Here is a 22046-nt window from a genome sequence, read left to right as displayed (position 1 = left end):
CATAAGAAACTAATTTCTTAACTAATGTTGAATTTTTATCCGTTAGTTACATTTCCCACAGTGAAACTAAAAAGAGTATACCTTGAGTACAAAGACCCAAGCATCCTTGACTGTTCTGGCCTACCTAAAAAGAACTCTTTGAGGCTATAAATGTCAGCGTGGAGTAACCTCCTGTGAGCACATTAGGGTCTTCTGCTGACAGAACAGTTCCATTCTTGTAAATATGGGAAACAGTTTTAATGAATTTTTGCATTCCTGACTTTCAATGGCTTTTTAAAAATTGCTAGTATTCTAAACAAGAAAATCACAGTTTTATACTGTTGTCTTTTTGTGTCTGAATGAGGGACAGAATGAGAGTTCATAGATTATAGTAAGGCTTTTACCTCCCTTTTACCAGAGCTGGTGGGACATGGATAAACATACTTAAATGTCATTTTAAAACTCTGAGCTCAGCATTTGCCACATATATACTCCAACAGAACATGACCTATGTATTTAAAATAGGTAATATTTAAAAACTGTGGGAGCACTCCCTCCATAATTGGATTTTTTTTTTTAACCCTTTTTATCAATCCTGTAATGGATGGACACTTGAGGGGTGGTTTGAGATTCTAGTAAGTCTCTTACTTTTCCTACTTAGAACATCCAAAGTGTATTTTTTGTCAAAAGGATAATATTAACAAGACAAATAGATAGGTGAAAAGACTGGTGAACCGATGGGAATATGATTTTGTAATTAGAGCACAGGTGCAGAAAGGTGAATTTTTTTATGCTTGTTGTAAAGCTGTGCAGAAGTTTTCAGCACCTGGTAAAAAATGACAACCTCTTGTGCAAATCCAAAGCAAAAATAGTGGTAAGAGAAATAATTGTATTAGTCATTTATTTTAATACATTAGTTTGTGCTGCTCTTAGAATCACTGAACCCTCTTATGCTTATGCCAAGTTACATGTTTAGCTTGTAAATATAAAAGCCAGTCTGATAATAAAACAGCTAACTGGCATTTGCTTTGAGATTGGACAGCTCCAGGATGCTTTCTAAGTCCAGAGAAAAATCTTAAGAATTTCTTGACTGTGCAGTTGAAGATGCCGCAGAAGAGTTTGATTTGCAAAGGAGTTGATGACACAGATTTCTGTGGATCTGGTCAATGAGTCATCTCTTCAGAACTAAACACTTCCTAGAACAACTTTGGACAAAATCTCATGGGAATAGACCCAATCCCCACTTTTTAAAAAATTGCCACACAGGGCAAGAGGTCTTTCAAATCTTAGAAAAGAGTGTTTGAAATCTGGTGGAGAGAACTATGATGTCCAAACTTAGAAGGCAGCATCTGCTGATTTTTCTAAACTCAGAGGTGGACTGGGAAATTCGGTGGAGCATAAAGTTTCTCCTTTGACCTGCTAAAAAAAATACAGAAAAAAAAATGGTCCAAGCTTCAAATTTTTAATCTAGGTTTTACATTACTCCTCTCCCACTTCTAAAAGTATGGGATCCTGTATCAGTCAGCTGCATAGAAAAATGCCAAACCAAAGTTTAGGTTCATATTTTTGCTATGGCCCTGGGCATTTGACTACTGGGATTAAATTCAGTCCATTCCTGCTGTTAGTTTTGCTGTGTTTCATATACCTCACACAGCCTGGCAGTACACTGAAGTCTGAGCGCTTTGATCAGACCAATCTCGAAGCAAATTCAACCTTGGGTATATACTTCATAGCCTCAGTGCTGTTGTTTTGATGCTTCTGTGCCGAGCAAGCTGTCAAGCGGAGGAAGTTGGAAGTGGCTGACCACTTCTCTGCTTCCAGGTGGCATGTCCTATTCTGTGTTGTGATCAGATTAATTTAATTCCCCAGTGAAAGCTGAGTGATGTATTTGGTTCATGGTTCGTTTGACGGTAGTTGTCTGCTTCTTTTTTTTTGTTAACCACATTTAGGAAAAACAACCACCTTAAACTTCCTATATAAATGTCAGTGGAGGAACTTTACAAATGTGAGTCTTAACAGCAGAAAGCATAGCAGAAAACTATATAAGAAATGACAGTAAATTCACTTTAATTTTAAAAATGGACCAGTAGGACAATGCTAACCCCAAGAGAAATTTGCAGCCTTCTTCCTATGAGTGGATTTGCCAATAAAAGCAACTAGACAGTTCAATAAAACTAATTAAATTAATCTGTCATCCCCAGGGAACTTAAACAGGGCATGAAATAGGGAAACAGCGTCAATTCAGAGCTTTTTATTGATGTGTTGTGCTGGATCATTGGAAAGAATGGGATAGGAGAAAAAATTTGCAATTTTCTATTGATCATAAATTCACTAGCTATCTCTATGTAACCTCCATTCAATATAGTATAAAATCAAATATCATACAGAGCCCCTAAATGTGGAAAAAACCCAGACATAGGGACGCAAACATCATAGATTATTTTTGAAATAATAATAGCTGATCTATTTTATGGATATTTGTTGTTCTTAGATCCCAGTTGTATTTGCTATGCAAAGTATTACATCTACATTTTATAGACAGAAAAAAAATAGGCATGAAGAAGGGAAATGACTCGTGTTTGATTGCATAGTAGCTCATTGGCAGCACCAGATAAGGACAGAGGCATCTGGACTTGTGGAAACTTTGACAGCCCTTGAACAATAGTGCTTCCCTGGTAGCAATTTTTTGTTCTTTTCTGTGATACCTTTATTACCAAACAATTTCTAAAGATTGTTTCAGATGGAAAAACAAAAGTATTTTCATTCTGTTGCATAACTTCTATTTTCTAGAACGTAGAAAAGGGGAGTATTAGTAATCTTGCTGTTGATGCATTGATACACCACTATAGGTGGAATCTGTATTGGCTATGGTTGAACTCTGTAGTACTGTAAAAAGCGGTTACACAGAATGATCTCTTGCTTTAGCTCCTCACCTTGCCTTGAAAGGTATTGAAGTGTGCTAAATGCAGCTGTTGGCTGTTTCATGTCATTGCAGTGAGGAAGGCCTCCTTTCCTGATGTGGAAATGACACAAAGCAAATAATGTCAGAGATCAGAATCATATCGTAGCTCAACAGGACAATCAGAAACAGAAATCAATTGACCTCACTTCCAGTTTAGTGCTGAACTCTTTGTAGAATTATGTGCTTTCAGTGTCCCTTATAAAATCACATATACATGCCTAATTTCAAGACAGTAGGTATTTGCCTTTAAAAGAAAAATCAGGCCTTTTGAAGATGCTTTAATGTCTTATCTATAATATCCAAAATTAAGCATTTTTAGAACTCTTGGGCTCTCTGACATTTTATTCATTTGGTCCCACCTACTGTAATCTTTTAATAATATTATTTTTAGGAAAGGAATACTTTGTATGGAGGTGCCAGATGCTTTTAGTTATGTACAATTCACTTTTTTCTTACAGTGCTTATTTAGTTACGTGCCTAGCTCTGGATTCTTCTAGAATGCATACACAGGAGGTTTCCAAAATCAATTCTGTCCTGCTTTATTAGTATATCACTTGCTCTTTTAAAAGTGCTACCAACATGTGTATTTAATGTAGTTTCCTTGTACTGAGGGTGAACTTAAGCACATTTGTGGTTGCTTTGACTGTAAAAAAGAAAATAAACCCAAGTGTTAAAAACACAGTGCTTATTTAAGTAATAAGCTCAAATACATTCTCTTTCTTTTAGCTAAGGTTCAAAGTATGGCTTCATGTAGCCAAGACTTACGAAGAAGTGTGTAGTTCCTGTAGACTGAACTAATATTCTCCCATTAGTTACTGTCTAATTTAAAGCTCTCCCTGAACTATCCCTCAAACACAACTTCTGAGATGTAACACTTTTTACATCCTGCAAAGGACAGTGTAGATTTTCTGAAGCCATAAGAAGCAGGCCTACCTTTATCAACTTCTGGAAGAAGTCTCCCAGCTTTTATATCCTGATACGCTCTCAAATTATAATTGCAAAATGCTATCAGTTGTACAGCCTGTGCCTTTATGAAGCTGTTTTTTGCCCCCACTGCAAAACCACTATTGTTGGAATTAGAAATCCGATCTAGGATGGTGGCATTGCTTGGTAGTGATAGATATCACTTGAGTGCTGGTAGATATTACGAGGTGTAGCTCTCATAACAGGACTGTGCTGGTTAATATCAGCTGAGGATCTGCTCTAAGATTTCTGTCATGTCATTTTTTAAAGGTAATTTTTCATCATCATCTGTTGGAAGAAGCAGGATTTTGCTCATGCAGGCTGCTGAAATGGTCAAGTGTACATTTACCTTGTTATTTAACTGACTGCATTATAGTACTCAAATGGGAAAGGTATCCAACAACAGCACTGTTGAACTGTGGAAGAGTAATAATTTTTTTTTAATGATTAGCTGGGGTGAATGTGATATAAACAGGAAATATTACCCCTTTTCTAACACTGACACTATGTAAAGCACAACAGAGATACAGATAAATGCCACATAAAACCAGAATATATAGGTTCCATTAAAGGAAAAAGGGTGAGATACTGATACGGTAAAGAACAGTTAAACTTTTGAAAATTAAGAGGTGAGTTAGTTTTGGAGAAGTATTGCTGTACATTAAGCTAAAGCAGGTATGTGAGATTGACTGAAACATACTTGAGAGTAGCAGTCATTTGTCTTTCCCCAGAAGGAGCATATACAAGAAAAGGTCCTTTCCTGTCTGGTTTTCAAACATGCTACAGTAAGGGGAGTATCAAAAAATGTCAGTCAGAAGCAGTAATAGGTACTTAAGAATTTACACTTTTAAATCAGATAGTCCCACTGAAGTTACTTGTCCCAGTCCATGGAATAATGTATTTATCTTAGCTGAGGACATGGTATGGTGAAATTTGCTTAGGAAATTGGCATTACTGAGAAAAGAATCAAACCCATACTACCGTTTATAGTAAAAGTTGACCTTTTTTGAAGGAAAAAAAAAAGGTAAACTACTTTTTGCTGATTATTTGTAATTTAATTGGGGTAAGATCAAAGACGGTAGGGGAAAAGGCTGCACCTGCTGAATCTCTGTTCTGGTGAAAAGAGCAACGAATTCCGTAGGCATGAGTGAGTTACATTGGAAAGAGGATTCAGCAGCAAGAATGCCCTTGTTAATTGGAGGTGAAGTATAGAAAGAGAAGACCACAATTTTTGACATATTGGACTTTCAAGAGGTGTTAAAAATATTAATTTGCACACTTAGGCAGATAAGTTGTTATTTTCTCTGCTGCATAGTGCGGCGAATGAAGAGACGGGACGCAGCTTGATGCAAGCAAGATGTCCATTTATTAGTGATTTTCTTACAATTATATATGTTTCTACCTTCTACATATTACACACTGATTGGCTAAATCTTAAGCGTAAAAAACACTGATTGGTTAATATTTAAGGCACACCGTTAGAACAATAGGTACTTACTAGTTTATCTTGACCTAGCAATAATTTTTATTCCAAGGTTAGGGAGTTTCTTTCTACGCGGCTTTCTTAATTACATATTGGCGCCATCCGTTCCCTTATCTGGCTACTTGTTTCTCTGTCCGTCTGGTTGCCTCCTCAACTGTGATGGCTCAGGGGTCTGCTGTTAGCTTGTTCCTTTGCTCCCAGGGCTTGTGCCCTACAAGTTCTAACAAGTCTCTATTCATCAGGCTATAAGTACTTGGACTCTTGTCCTTGAGGCCTTGTCCTACAGTATAGATTGTTAATTGGACAGAAGAGTTCTGTTTGCTTGGTGCTACTGTGAGTTCAGCGTTGTTGAAATTAGTGAGGGTTTTTATTGAGTAAGATTAGAATGGGACTCTAGGAATTCAGATATCTAGGGGGCAGGCAATTCAGATGCTGGGGGTTGGCAGGTATGGTATAGTATATGTAGAACATCCACTGCCTTTTTGGGTGGCAACAGGAGGCTAGGCAGGATGCCCTAAGACTCTTAAAACAGCATGATGAAGTTTAGGGGCCTGAATTGTGCCTGGATTGCTCTTACTTACAGACAGGCGTATAGGACCCTGACACTGAAATCCCCCAGCTATGGCTGTATGGGATACTTGGGCTTTTTGTCATGAAAAGGTGGACAAACTGCATTGATTTACAGAGATTTATTCATTTAAACACATGGAAGCAGGAAGATAGCTTGAGAATGTTAATCAGAGAAGGTTTTCTAGGCTAAGTAACTTTAAAACACTACGTTCTGTTCTCAGCTGGGCAATATACAAGCAGAAGGAGACTGCAAGTTTTGATTGGGGTTACTGCAGAAAATCTGGGAGCTGGTTTGATTGAATTATCAAAAAGAAATGAAGGCTTTAAAAATTGCCTTCTCAACAGATTTGCTTTTTGGCCTTGAAATTTTTTTTCCCCTGTTACAGCTTGGCATTTAGGGTAAATGAACTCAGCACCATACAATGGTTTACATGTTTGCAAATAAGTAAATACAGGTACTCTACAGTCTGTTACTGATATTTTATGGAAACATTTCAGTGACAGGGTTTGGTCTTGTTTTAAAGTGTGGCTGTTGTGATGATGTGTTTGAAGAATGGAGATAGTGAATGAACATGAAATTTGTACTCATGACCTCTGTACAAGGCGGTTATTGTGCTACTATGAGTAAAATTACTTCCTGTTCAAGAGTCCTGCACAAAGTCACTGTATTATTGGAATCCCAGGTTTTCCATCAAAACATAACTTGGAAGTGATTTAAGGGATTCACAGGCCTTCTGCTGGCCCTCGGTCCAGCGTTCTGAGGACGAAGAAGTACATTGGAACTTATAATAGCAGCTTTGCTGTGTTTTTTCTTTTGTTGTTTTTTTGGGTTTTTTTAATAGTTAAAGGGGCCCCTTTCTCATTTTTGTTTTTGGAATGAATTCATTCAGTTGAAAAAAGGTGGGAAATACCTGGTAGTTGGTATTGTTTTGTCCAGTGTATTATCCCACGCCAGGTTTTCTACAGTATGTTACTGATTGCTGTGTCTGGTCTGACTTTGAAATGTTTCACACCATGAGACTTTTGTCATTCTTCTGGGGCTACTATTTCATTTTAACAGATTTCTCTGACAGGAAGTTTTTCCTGATAATCCTGGTAGCTCTCCTCTCTGGCTTTGTGATAAGTGATTCCATTATTCTTTGAAATATACAGGGTGATCGGTGGACATTTCCAAAAGATTCCCTTCCAAACTGGAAGACAAAGATAATTTTAAGCAATAGATAGTGAGAGAGAGGAAAAAAAAAATAAATTATCAAGGTGGATATACTTTCTGATAGAAATATGTTTCTGAAGTCTGCAACATACTTTTCAGTGACACACAATTATGATAGATACTACTCTTGAGAGACTCAGATTTACTTCTCTAGAGACCTAAGCTGGCTTGTTATTTCATTGTTAAGGTACAGACAGTGGAATTTCTAAAAAGTAAGACTGAAAAACTGTCTGCAGAGTGAATATGTGAATCTTTCCATCATTTCAGCCTTCTTCTTCTGCTACTTTTTGTTGTGTTTGTACCCCTTATTTTGGACTTTGGTCACATATTGTAATGGCCAGTGTTGTATGTCTGGGTCTTGGCAGGTTGAGAACCGTGACTGTGAATAATGAGTCAATTATCACTTAGTCAGGGGGAAGGCAGAGCTATCCTCTTAGAAGCATATAGTAGCTTGAGTTGGAAGGAACCCATAAGGGTCATCGAGTCCAACTCCCTGCTCCTCACAGGACTACCTAAAACAGTATGTGGCAGATGATCATCTGTCATCCCAGGAAAGAAGAGTTCCGTTTTTTGCAGTCTTGCTGGCTTGAATGTGAGCCTTCCTCCTTCCTCATCTCTTTCAAAAGCAAGGACATAAATGGTTGAAATTCAGAACACTGTCGAATACAGCTGTGATTTTTCTCTGCAGATTGTAGTTTCTTTAAATTTAGAACAGTTTATGTGTGTTGTTTTTAATATTTTTTAAGATCATGACTGCTACTGCTTCAAGAGAGCCAGTTATGTGATGCATGCATTGAGAAACTATAGGTGTCAGTAGTTATTTTGGACATCTGAAGGTGTATTTTACTGGCCTTGAGGGACTGTGCTTGAAGCAAGAAATGTAATGTTTGATTCACCTCCCTCCCTCCAATTATGTGGCATAGCCTCATTATGCACCTGGTTGCATAGCTGATAACTCTGTCTGCAGCATGCATTTCACAGCTGCTTTAGGTTGCTTAGACTTTTTTTCTTTTCCTTCTGAATTTTTCACTTGTCATGAATATAGTATCACATTGCAGTTGTGAATGTTTCATCAAGTGTAATGTTTAGGATTCTATAACCAGTAACTCTGCAATGGTCTTAACCAGGAAAAATTTTCTGACAGAATTTATGACTGATCTCTTAGGAGATTGGATAGTGCTTCTTGCTGTAGACTGGGCTTGGTGAATGACACATAAATACTATGAATGCACTTGATTTCTTATTAGCTCATTTAATCTATCTAGCTTTTTAACTGTGACAACAGCTCAGCTGTCCAGAAAATAAATAACCTAATAAAATAGGTACAGTATAGTTTGTATGTACTGTTTAATTGTAACTGCCTAACTAGGTGTCATAGGTCTTTTGATGCTAAAAGTGATATTGTTTTGTTTGGAGAATTCAGAACCTGTATTTTGGAGAAGAATGATCTGGTATGCATCCCAGAAGAATGACCACAGTGGTATCCAAGATAGGCATGGGCTTGCTCACGAATATCATGTATATTCAGAGCCTATCAGCTGTATGGATTATGTTGCTGATCATTCCAGTTCATGATACCTTTTGTCTCTCTGTTGATCAGGCTGAGAAAAATGTATGACTTCCAGAAGCTTTTTCTCAGTTCTCAAAAGGCTTCTGATGTGCACAGGGAGGATACTGGGCCCTGAATCCCTGTTGTTACTCTATAGGTCTGTACATGTTTGGCTGAATAATTTCCTAATACGCACATACCCTAAAATACATTAATATCCTTCATGACTTGTCAGTCTTTAGCATAAAACTTGTAAATTCTTAGTATACAACAGGAAGTCCATCCTGTTTTACCACTGCAGTAACAAAAGATTGAAGCTTTTTGAGCTAGTCATCTAGTTCTTCCTAAAAAGTACGGTGACAGTAAGAATATCTTCAGATAGTAGGTGACAGTTTTGCCTGTCAAGAATTTAAAAGGGGGTTTCTTGTGCAGTAGTGCTTCATTTCCATGGCTTGAAAAAGTGTGTAGGAAGAAGAGATTGCCCATATGTACTTCTGTTTCCAAATGTTGCTTTAGGAAAGTATTTGCTAAAAAAGCAGGGAGAAGACACATGTATCAAGAGGCCTGGGATTTAGGAATTATTCAGAGGATCCATCTGTGGTCTGAGCATTAAAATGTTTGCTATATCGGTCTGTTTTGGTGCAATTTACTTTCTATGATCCTTGACTGTTATGAGTGTGGACTTCAGGTTATGTCCAGACTGCCAGCCCTTTCTATGTGTCATAGTAACTGCAGCACAGAACTGTCCCTGGGGATTAATAACTCTTCGGTGGATGGCTCAATGTAGTAACCCCAAGGGCATCATTAAAACTCTCCACAAGAATTACTTCAATGCTTGTAACGTATAATTATGCTTTAGAAATGCATGACAGCTTTTCTTATTGTCACAAAGCAGATTTTTCAAACTAAACTCAAGAAATTCTGTTAAATGAGCATTTATTTTTCATGAAGAACATGTGATGTGAAGTTCATTTGAATTGATTATCCTATAGCTGCTCCATATTTGATAATGGGACTTTTAAAATAAGAAGTCCTGGATTTTTATTTTGGCTATGATTTGCCTATTTTTTGCTGTGTTATAGGAAAAAACCTATTCAACATGGGTCAAAAATCCATACTTCCGTGCACATATTGTCCTGTTCTGTTATCAGCTCCTAGATCCAGTTTGTACTGTTGAGATTTCATTTGATGATCACCTAGCTGTACCCTAATTCTTCTGGCTGCTCTGTGCTCCATGGACCTGGCTGGTAGGACAGTCAGAAGCACTAACAGTTGTCTTAACTTTGCTCTTGTTGTCTGAGGAGTTGTTAAAGGTCTGAAAGATGTCACAAGCTATCGTTGAAAGATTCAGTTCTGTTTCTGAATACTTCCCTGTTTTCAGTGAGGGCACAATTGGCCATGTCTGATGTATAAAATAAACATGAGAGAAGTTATTCCAATCTTCTGTCAATCCACTGGCAAAATATTTTTCCAATCCGTCTTTCAAGAGCAAAGGAACCCCCTAAGAGAACAACCCTTCTTGAGCATTTGTATTTAATTTTTAATCTCAGGACCTAAAATTCTGGCAATTAAATATCACTGGCATACTTCTGTTTATTAGTCTGATCCCAATAAAAATTTATTTACTCACAAAATTTTCTCACCCAGTCAGATTGCTGATATAGGGAGGAAATCAAATTGGTAATAAGCTAAGTCAAGAGCATACTGTAGTTGTTAAACACTGAAAGCAGCAGTACCTAAAGAAATTAGCTCAAATGAGTTTTATTAACTAAAGATACAGGGGCTAGGTTATAGGACCTGTCAGCGCATCTCATCACGTAGTCCTGGACTGGTGGAGATTCTGACTGTGATGCCCTTGGAGATCCAAGAGCTTTGTGGGTGCTGGCCCTGGGCAGATTCCCAGCCACAGTATCAATACCGGTTCTGACAAGAACTACCAAGGCTTACTTCTATACTAGACAACATGGACATTTGCTCTAATGGTTGTGAGGTTCACACATGGGGCACATGTTTGGGCTGATAGTATAAACAGGGTGATACCAAGATACTGAGGTAGAAAATACAAGAACTACTTCATTTTTGGACCAGATTGTTGCTGTGCTATGATCAAAATCAGAGTCCTTCCTTGTGCTTGATAAGAAGGCACAGCATCGGATAGGTATGTGAAGGAATATGTGCACTTGAAGTGCTTAAGATAGCAAGTGATTTTGTGAGCACAGATCCCGCATAAGCTTAGTTGCTGAACTTTTAAAACTAGACATGCAAGTGTTGGGAGCGTGTGTTAGTGTGTTAGGGAATGGGGTTTTTTTGTTGTTTTAATTCTAAAACTGTACATCTAAAATAGCTCAACTGAGTGCATGCAGTTGCTATGGGTTTATAGTGTGTCACAAAGAAGAGACTCTCTTCATATGTGCAGGTGTTTTCAGTGCCAGATGAAGGCATGGGCACAAATGTGCCATTTTGTGCAGAATCCAGAGAGCATTTAAACAGTTTTAAAATAAAAACTAAGGTGTAATCTCACTTACTGTCTTGCTTTATTGGGGTATTTTCACCTCTCAGGTTATTTTATCAAATTTTCTGTATATTGCATAGGCTTTTGAGACAATTAATTCTTCAGTATTGAGGAATAGGTGCACTTAAAGTTCAAACTGCATATTCAGTTTTATGATAAAGATTGCAGTACATGATGTATTATTCATGTATGTCTATGTATATTCATGTATTTCTATGGAGTTCATGGAAATGCTGAGCATGAGAGGAAAAGTGAATGTGTAAAATAAGTCAATATTAGATCTAATGAATTTTGCGGTTTTCTTTTTCTTGGATAGTGCATTATGTTATCTGATCTCCTTGCAGAGGAAGAGGGGAAGACAATTCAAGGAAGTAAAGTGGACTCCTTAAGAAATACTTTTTCTACTCCTGAATTATCAAATGGAAATAAACAAGATGGCCCACCTGAAAGGAGCAAAGACATTTGTGTGTCTCTTCCACCACAGATGCAAAATGAGAATGGGGTAATGAGTTAACATTTGTCCATGTGGACAAGCACCACATTTAAACAGATGAAAATATTGGGCAATACACTGTCCAAATGTTAGAGGCTAGTGGTATTTATCCCATCCAAGGCAAATATTTAAAATACTACCTAAGTGTGTAATGCTTACAGAGGCAACTGCAGGGATCACGTTTGGCAGTAGCATTTACTCTACTGAAGACCTGCCATAATCTGACCGATAAGTAAGGTGCCTTGCAAGGAAAGACCTTTGTAATGCTTTCACTAAAAACTGCAGTCAACAGCAGAGGTTGGCAAAAGGGAAAAAATCTTGAGAGAATGGAAGCCAGTATGCACATGTTTATTTTGTTTCCTGGGGATTTTAGCAAGTACTGAGTTCCGTGTTACTGAAGCTAGATTGGTTCAGCTATTTAAAGTAAACAGTAGGAAGGCTGGAGGGATTTTTAATCTTCTGAAACAGAGGAGATTAGGGATTTAATGTATTGGGACAGGAAAACAACAGACATCATGTGGAGAGAGCGAGATGGAAATCTGAATCCATGTGTTAAGAACTTCCACCCTCCTGCCTGAATAACAGATAGCAAAGCTGTGGTCTAGCCTGTACTCAAAAATTCCCTTCATTAAACTTCTTATTAAAAAAGAAGTAGCAGGTCATTTTGTGTAATGCACAGAGCAGCAAACTGAAGTGCCTTCAAATGGCGGGCCTGCCGGGCCTCAGCCAAAGAGCACAAGTTGTCATTTTCCTCCCTGCTACCACGTGCCTTTGAGGTGGAATCAAGCAAGGCTTTTAAAACAATCACATTCTGTCAATTGTGTAATAATAATGACAAGAATCTTTTTGCCGTTTTTCTCATGAAGAATATGGTTGCCTCATTGGGGTAGGTTGCCTTTGGGCCTCTTACTTTAGCCACTTTGAATTGGCTTTCTGCCCCGTAAAGCAATGTGCAATTTACATTATCGTTTGTTTAATGGAACATTTTAATACTTGTCTTTGTTGCTACAGAAAAAAATGTTTCAAGCATAGCTGCACTGTTTTGTCACGTTAGCAGTTTAAGAAACAAATACTGTAATAGTAGAATGCATCAGAGAAATGGCTAGTGTAGTAGCAGGAGGAGGCTGTAATGCAGTAAGTTGGCCACTATAACCTTAAACCTGCCCTGAGGAAAGAGGGAAAAAACTGCTATCAAAAACAATGCTTCTGTTCTGAATGCTGCTTTTTAGACATGTTATGATTATTTGCTACTGTTGTTCCAGTTGGTTCAGTCTGGTTCTGTGTAGGATTTCAGACGATTACCTGGATACATTCTGTTTTCAGGAGCATTGCATTCACTTTTTTTAAAAAAATTAATACACTGTAAAGGATCTGTATGTGTAAATCAGTAGGAGCTTTGATTGTGATTTTGGTTCTATTTCATGCATATAAGTATTTCTGCCTATATATCTACAGACAGTGGTGAATGAGAGCGCAAAAGCTGGTGGCTATGATGGAAATAATCTCAGTCTGTCTGAAAGAGCGAAGGTGAGGTTTCGTTTGATTTTCTTCAGAGTGGGCATTGTGAGTGGAACATGACTGATTTTTGCTTTATTCATTTACAGAGTACTTGCAATTTGTTGATGTATTTGTTTCCCATCTGTGGGAAAGAAAGATGAGAGCATCACCATCCAAATTTTTTCCAAATGTTAATGAGTATGTACTTTTAAAGTGTAAGGGTTATGTAAGTGTTCATGAGAACGGGGTCAAATCATGTTGGAAAAATCATCTAAGTGTATCTCTAATAACTTTGTGGAAACACAGAGTACTACCTAGTGCATATAGTAAATCCTCCATGGTAACACTCTTTGCACATAGGCTGGAAAAGGCCTTTTACTCTCACCCTATTCACCTATTCAGAGGGCTACAATGTCTTTCCTTGTGGTGTGTTTTAGATAGTTTAGACCATTTTCAAGGGGTATTAGCCTGAAAAAACAGTAGTGCAGCGTCCCAGATGAAGTACCAAAAATTTAATAATTCTTGGCTTTTTTATTTCCCATTCAGTTTACCATTAGTATCAAAACAGAAGGATCAGGCTCTGCATAGCCCACAGCATTTATTGTGTCTGTGCCATATGCAGTGAGCTTGCAAAACTGCGGAGTAGCTTATCATTTAACTTCTTCTATGAGAATATTTTACTTCTCCATTTTGCCACCAAGTTCCTGAAAAAGTTGCCATATACCTTGAGCTTCTTTTCCATCACTGTAGTTGATATGCAGCAATTTTCACAGCAATTCTTTGCTTATATGTAAAAGATTTTCCTTTGAGTTACACATTTCAAAGAAAATTCATATGATTTCTTGGAAAAATGCAGGAGACAATGGTAAAGGTGAAGCAGACAGTGCTTTTTTGTGTTTCTCTGGATTTTATTATAAGGAATGGAATTAATACGTTTTAATCTGTTTTCTAAATTGTGTTTTTTATGGCAGGTGGACAAGTACTTAGATTTGGAAGATATAGACACAGGTGAAAAGACATGCTGTGGTAGGTTCCCCCACCCATGCCTTCATATTCACTATCGTTGTCGGTCTTTGGATGCAAGTGTATGGGCATTGTTTAAAGAACTGTTTCTCCTCTAAAAAAGATGTTCTTCTTCAGTTCTATTGCTAGAAAATTCCCAAATTTCCCAAATTCTACAAATTACTCATTTCCTCACTCTAAGAGGTAATGAGATAATAAATTATAAGGAATATTTATTATACTGTGTCCTGGTGAGTAGTTATTTTCTTTCAAGATTTTTTCAGAATTGCAGAACACTTCTTGTTAGCAACGTTTCTACATTTTTCTGCACTTTTATTTTGTACTGAAATTATTTTGATTACAAAAGTTTCTCCACAAAGTAACGTGAGTGCTAAGAGAGAGTTTGTTGTGGTTTAACCCCAGCTGGCAACTAAGAACCACACAGCTGCTTGCTTGCTCCCCCTGCCTCCCCAGGTGAGATGAGGAGGAGAATCAGGAAAAAGGTAAAACTTGAGGGTTGAGATAAGAACAATTTAATAATTGATATAAAATGAAATACAATAAAAATAACAACAACAATTGTAATGAAAAGGAGAGAGGGAGAGAGGAATATAATCCAAAAGGAAAAAAAGCCCAAAACACAACAGGTGATGCACACACGTGTGTTTTAACACACACGATTGCTCGCTACCAGCCAGTCCCTGAGCAGTGATCACAAAGACCTGGCCAACTCCCTCCAGTATACATACTCAGCATGATGTTCTATGGTATGGAATATCCCTTTGGCTGGTTTGGGTCAGCTGTCCTGGCTGCATCCCCTCCCAGTCTTTTGTGTCCCTCCAGTCTTCTCTCTGGAAGGGCCTAAGAAACTGAAGAGTCCTTGGCTTGGTATAAACATTACCTAGCAACAGCTGAAAACATCAGTGTGTTATCAACATTATTGTCCTACTAAATCCAAAACGCAGCATTGTACCAGCTACTGCAAAGAAAATTAACTCTATCCCAGCTGAAACCAGGACAGAGTTCTATAAAGTGGAAATATTTAATGAAAATTTTGTCCCTACCTGTTAAAATGACTTCATCCTGGGCTTTAAATAGGTGAGACTAGTTTTGAATTCACAGTGAAGTTCTTTAAGAATTCAAATGATGAGCATTTTGAATTGTGTTGAACTGTTCCATACTCTCCCACCTCTAAAAAGTAAATAGAAACCTAGTGTCTGTAGTTGTCTATCATAGGTGCTTGTGTCGTCATTATTACCACCAGAATTGATGACCTTTTAGTGATTAATTTCATTTTCCTCATCTATACCTGTCACTGCACAAAGAAACTAAGCCACAAATTTCAAGGGATTTGTCTAAGGTCACTGAAAGAAGCTGTTACAGAGCAGGACTTTGGTCCTTGGTTCCTTGGTTATTTCCATTTGATTAATCTGTCTAATGTGTTAAAGATTTGATTAGTCTTTCCTTTCTATATGTGCAGAATTCCTGTGAAGTCAGAGGGCTTAGGGACTTCCAGTTGATTAATAATTGGAGCTTGGCTGTTAACTGACAATAAAATAATAAACCAACATAAGTCAGGTTTACAGCAAATATTCTTTCTCCAACCTGGGATTTTCAGGAAGGAGGGAGTAAGGTAGCAGTCCTCTATCAAGCACAGACATCAAAGATTTCTTTTGAGTGCAGTGTTCACATGTGCCCATTTTTCCCTTTGTAGGACATTGTTCTGTGTTTATGTCTTTTAATATATATTAAAAAAACGTGGGGCTTACCGGTGGAAGCCTAAGCACACATTTCACTTGTACCATAATGAAATGAGAGTTGTCTCTGTCTAGTTCATGGATGTAGTATTACATATCTTTAGTTCAAAACAGGCCACAAATTGGATGATGAGAAATAAGCTCGACACTAAAATAACCAAGCAGGGCTGTGAGGGAAGAAGAGCTCTGCCAGAGCCTGGAGATAGCTTACCACTTTCTGGACCATGCCAGACGTTGCCTCTCTCCAGGCTTTTCAGTCATTTCTGTGCAGTTGTGTGTGTGCAAGTGTAAATGTTAATCACATATGTTTAGAAACCTCTAGTAAAACAGACTGCATTTGAACAAGATAATTACAAAAATGATCATCTGCTTGTACTGTCTGCATAGCGCTTTATCCAAGCCACACTGGGAAAACCTTTCAGTTAGTTCTTTTATTGGTGATTATAAAAATAATAAATATAACATTATACCATCACCACTGTAGATTATCAGTGTGCTGACTACTTGCTTTTTATGTGACATTTGATTTGGCTTTCAATCTCTGCTGTCCTCAGCACTTCCCATGAGACAGCATCCCCTGCACAAACTCCCTGCACAGTCTGCCTAAATGCAGAAAGAAGCCGTATCAACTCTGAAGCAATCAACAGCAATCAACAGTGCTCACAGACAACATTAAGCATTTTGATTGTATTGTATAACATCAAAACACTTCATAGCCAGAAGCTGATTATTACTTGTAAACTCTGTAAGGAAAGTGAACAGCTTCCAAATTTCTATCTGGGCCATCCACAGCCTGGGTCTGGCCCAGGGCTTCTTCAGTGGAGGTAGTTGTTGAGTCAAGATGAAGAATTTCCCTTTGACTCCTAAGTGCAGAAAATAGGACTTACAGTTTGATAGTGTCTTACATGTCAAAATCCACTTGATAAGCTTCATAATAAGGGAGGTAAAATCTTACTCCTGTGAAAACCATAGCAACAAAATGCGAAATAAAATATAAAATGGTATTGCTTCCATTGTTTGTAATCATAAAATAATATAAAACAATATCCTTATTGACCACCTTAATAAAGGATTATTTCTGAAGAATTCCAGTTAGTTTATAAGAGAGGCAAAGTGTTACACAAATTTGAAAGACAATCTGCTGCTGGCCTTTTAAAATGCTGCCACTTGTATGTCAGAACAGGTAGATTTAAGACTTTGTATTGGCAAAACAAGCTAGGACACCCACTAAAAAATACTATTCCTTGCTAGTATAGCTACAAGCAGCTTTTATCTCTACTTGTTACTGGCAACAGTTCAGTATCTCTGTATTTCATTTAGCTTTAAAGGGCAGATCAGTTAGCTGAGTTAGCAACGGTACATTAATACAATAAATATTCACACTTAAGGGGAAGTGGCTCAAAGCTGAGAGTGTGAGAAGTGTGACAGAAAATAGGCATTAAAACTTCCCATCTGAACCAGTGCTTCTTGGGAGATGTCCTGGAAGAATCATTCTAGTTTATTTTTTTCCAATTTATTTTCGTAGTCCATTGTATTTTAAGGTGTGAATGAATACAGCTGCTGCTTACAAAAAAGCCCAAAAAGCAGCCCGTAGATTTGGCCAGTATGCAAATTTCATTGTAGCTGTTTTCATTAGACAGCACTGGGCTGAAAGTCTGAAACCAGGGCAATGTTTTGCGTTGTGGGAGTTTGGCACAGTAAACCATGATTGGCAAAGTAAAATTGCTGCCTTAAACCATACCTTTAATGCATCGTGTAGAGACAGCATGTGTATGGCAGACAGTTTAATCGTTCTTTCTCACTGAATTCAATCTGTAACTGTAAGTAGCTTAAGGCAACAATAGAGATGATCAGGCTTTCTCCAGGGGTGGAGGGAGGATGCCTACTACCTAAGTTTTGGCAACAGAATTCCTTCCAGGACTGGTGACAAATCACTTGCTGCAGGGCTCGAAGGATAGTTAGGTAATAATAGGTAATATTTGTATGAAGTTCAAAATATGTGAAAAGCATGTCTAGAGACCTTGAGTATGCTATTTTTTAAATACAAGAGAAAACTAAAATAGGACTAATTAAATGTATGTGTGAGGCTGCATAAGCAAGGATATCGGAGTGTCATCCTAATCCAGCTTGGAGCCCTGATGCACCATAAACTTGTCTTTTCAAGGTCTCAGTTCTCTGTAACCCCACAGAGGCTGTGGAGAACCCAGGTGACTCAGTTACTTTGAAGCTGGGGCCAAGCATAACTATTGGATTATTTAAATAATTCTTTAGGCAAATTGTATCAATATTTGTCATTTTCCATAATCTATGCCTTTGCATTCATATTTATATTTTGAGCCTATATTTACACCCAGAAAAATCAGGTTGAGGAAGAGGATTCAGAGTTAAATTATGTGGATTTTTTCAAGTATGAGGCTCTCCTCAACTGGTGAATCTCTTTTTTTCACCTCCAGACTCTGCAATCCATTTAACACTGCCTCGAGATGATTTCACACTAGGCAGCTCTTTGGAGCTAACAGCTTGAAAATCAGAGGAGACAGCAAAATTAAGCTTTTAAACTTTTTTTTCATTGTCACTACCTCCTTCCTCAGCTCCCCATCAACAGCGTTTTTTTGTGAAATGTAGTGTCTGAAAGTGGTAAAACCTGTGGTAGTGTATGTATAGCTGGGCATCATTTGGCTACAGTAAAGCTAAAGATTTAGACAAGACTCTGAATTTCTTCACTTTTAAAAGTTCAAATCAGGTTTGTGTCAATAGATTATTTTTTCTTTTTTTCTATACTTCTAATTAATATGCATGGAATGAGCAAGAAACCCCAACTCAGCAGTGTTCACCGATTTATTAATCACTTTCTGTGGGTCTGTCATGGCAGGGTGTGTGTGTGTGTGTGGATGGTCAGGACTAAAAAGAAGAGAATTGCTCAGGTTCCAAATATGCTCTCATTAAAGTATGCTGGACATGAGTAAAAGCATTTGAGTTCGCTGCTGTATCATCCAGGAAGTTGATTCATCATGGTCTAAGAGAAGCATTTCAAAATCTCTTCTCAGATTTTTTTGTTATTGCCTGCTTAGTTGTCGCTATATGTGGTGCCGTTGGCAGTATCCAAGGCTTTCCTGTTGCTAATTAATCACCTCCACAGAGAACATAATTAGCAGCTTAATTAGGATCATCATCCACGAGTGCTGTAGCATCAGCCTAAACCAGCTGTGAGGTACTGGCTAGAGCTTACAATAGCCTACAGTTCCTTTGGGAGCTCCCACTGAGAAGGAGGACTGTCAAAACTCCCTAATTTTTCTCTCTGAAGCATTTTCTTGATTAAACATTATCAGGGAAAGCAGCATTTACCGATTAGACTTTCATGTGCTGTCACACAGCCAGGATAGAGAGACAAAGCTCATTTCTGGCATGTCTACTGGCAAACAAAGGTTGATTACCACTTTCTTATGGGATGATTGAAGAGAATCTGAAACATTGTTTGCATTACTAATGAGCCTTAAAATAGTGGAACTGACATTCTGAATATGACAAACACTTCTTGCTAAAAGCAAAAATAAATTTCCTTCTGTTGTCCTAATTTATAAGAGTTGTCTTCCTGAGCCATTGCCAGACTGTTGCGTAACAGTGCTTCCTCCTCATCTTCTCTCTGTGGATTGGTCTGTAGCAGGGGGTAGGAAGGTCTTAGTACGGAAATAATCAGTGTTTATACCAGTAGGTGATACAAACCTTCTGATGCCCAGGCTTTCCTTCCTTCAGTGTGGGTATATATTTAGGGTGCAAATTTGAAACAATAGCAGATGCTTGCTGTTGGCTTTAAATGAACTTTCACATCTTCCTTCTGTCCTACAAATAGTTTTGACCCAAGTTATGAAAGATCAAAAAAAGCAGTTGCAGAGCACGTGAAGGCAGGCATAGCATATATACCTGTGGACTGCACTGTTCTTTTCAGAAAGTTTTTGCGTATAACTGATGCAGAATAAGATCAGGTGCTATGCTGAGAACAAGTACTGAAAATGCATAGATGACTAGAGACAGGTATAACCAACCAAGAGAATACAGATGAAAGTGAAACCACTTATACGTGAATCATGAACCAAAAGACAAAAATCCAGGATTGAGATACCCAAGGGAATGATACCCATCTCTTTTTTAAAGAACATTCTACTTTACAAGTCCAAAGCCCTGTTGGCTTTGAAATAGTACACAATTCCCAGAAAAAAAACTAAATGAAGAATTTGATTATGGATTTTTTACAAAGGCCTAGCTAGGAAATCATTATTGTCAAATGCAGATTTACAGGAGAATGAGAGGTCATTAACTCCATTACTGTGGTAAAAATGTGCAGGAAGAGATAAATATCCACTTCTTCCTTCTCACCCTGGATCTATGTACCCTTTTATTGGTTCTGTTGACTAACATTTAAGCAATGCTAAGAAAATTTATTCTGAGATTTCAAGAAGAAATCAAGCTACTAAAATGTAGTATAAAGCTGTAAAGAAACTTGTGTATCAGCTAGAAAATACAGTAGGTAGATTTACATAATCCTTCCACTAAATTACAAGACATATGGTCCCCTTAAGTTCCTTCATAAAATCATCACAGGGACAAGATGGACACATCTGTGCTGTAGCAGAGCCAAGACTGATTCATGTTAAAAGATATTTCTAAACCTAAGGCATATCCTTCTGAGCTGTCACAGAGAACAAACCCAGTACGAACGTTTTGCTTAAGCATGTAAAGCAAAAGTGATTCAGAAAGTCTGTGCGTTTGTGAACTGTGGACCAAATCCTGCCTGTGTCAAAAGGTTACATGTTGCTGTGTCCTGGATATAGGGAAGTCCTTTCAGGTACCTCTTTTTGGAAAGCTCAGGGAGGAACAAACATCTGTAAAATATCCATGGACAAGAGAGTTGTCTGGCACATTAGTGGGGAATATTAGTACTTCTACCAGGTATTTTTACCTAATGTTACATGTTAAGATGCTTTGCAAAGATTCTTTATGCCGAGCATACAGGTGGTGAAACTAAACTAGTAAAAGAGAGCTGAATGAGACTGCCCAGCTAATCGGTGTCAAGACCAGTATTCAGTCTGGTGTTTTATAACTCGTACTGCAGAAATCTCTGCTCAGGACCTTCTTTCTTTGTTATGAAAGACATTAATCCCAGGTGTTCTCTTGAGTTTAGGAGCGTATACATCCAGATTTTTAAATCAGAGTCCTCAAGAAAGCAGAGCTACCTGTCTATTTTCAACCAAGTTTGATTTTTCCTTAGTGTAGTACATTTTATTATCTAGATTTTAGCTCAGGACTGTATGGGTGTTTTAAAGATAGCTGCCTGTATTATATATTATGCAACAACAAGTACAGCACACTTTGACTAACAAGCTTCTGCCTGTGTCTGAGCACTACAGAATTTTACATGGGATTTTGCTAATTTATACATTGAATGGAAGGTTAAAGTTGGCAATTTTTTATTCAGCAGAGTCATTAGTTCTCCCAGGGGAGGTGGAAGAGACAGTGGCTTGCTGTACACCCTTTTTGGATAAGCCTATTCAACCAAAGTTCAGAACCTTGTCAGTTCCACAGCTGTCGGACAGCAAAGGCCAAGAGGTATGAGGTCAGATTTATTTATTTAAACACTGGGGGTTGGGGTGGGTTTTTTTCACCTGTTGGCTTCTAATGTTGTTACAACAAGAACAGAAAGGTATGGATGGAGTGTGTGGATCTTCTATGAGTTAACAAGTCACATTATTAATTTTTAAATTAATAATGAGTTCTTAAGGACATTAAGACTTGAGATAAACACTCTAACAGAAAGGTATTATTTTGTCTTGCACACTGCTACTATATAATCTACATTTTCAAAATGTGTACTTCAATACTTAAAAATGTGTGTGAGATTTTTCATATTTAATTGGTGTAACTCACAGAATGTTCAGGTAAACTCTTGCGCTTCCTGACCTTTTAACAAGTCATTACTAGGGCCATTTAATTTCCTAGTGATCTCATAATCTTACAACATCCTGCAGTTCTCATTGGGCTGAATATAGGAACCGTCTTCTGCAACAAGGA

The 22046-nt window shown here is 37.8% G+C and overlaps 1 protein-coding gene across 25 annotated transcripts in view; it reads left to right on the top strand.

Annotated features, from left to right (window-relative positions):
* LOC119150779 (intraflagellar transport associated protein) overlaps window positions 1-22046 on the top strand; it is a 65715-nt gene that overhangs the window by 15211 nt on the left and 28458 nt on the right. For 23 of the 25 annotated variants that reach the window (XR_005105198.1, XR_005105199.1, XM_037393622.1 and 20 more), the window contains 4 exons: window positions 11576-11733; window positions 13180-13251; window positions 14193-14247; window positions 21454-21584. Coding sequence is in view for 23 of the 25 variants with exons in the window: in XM_037393622.1 (XP_037249519.1) it covers window positions 11576-11733; window positions 13180-13251; window positions 14193-14247; window positions 21454-21584 (416 nt within the window). In the remaining 2 variants the exon portion in view is untranslated. Of the gene's footprint in view, window positions 1-11547; window positions 11734-13179; window positions 13252-14192; window positions 14248-21453; window positions 21585-22046 lie in introns of all 25 variants that reach the window. The other 2 variants (XM_037393623.1, XM_037393624.1) reach the window with 2 other exon arrangements.

Source organism: Falco rusticolus, chromosome 7 (genome assembly GCF_015220075.1).
Source record: "Falco rusticolus isolate bFalRus1 chromosome 7, bFalRus1.pri, whole genome shotgun sequence".
Taxonomy (NCBI): domain Eukaryota; kingdom Metazoa; phylum Chordata; class Aves; order Falconiformes; family Falconidae; genus Falco; species Falco rusticolus.
This window is presented reverse-complemented; position numbering and strand designations above follow the sequence as displayed.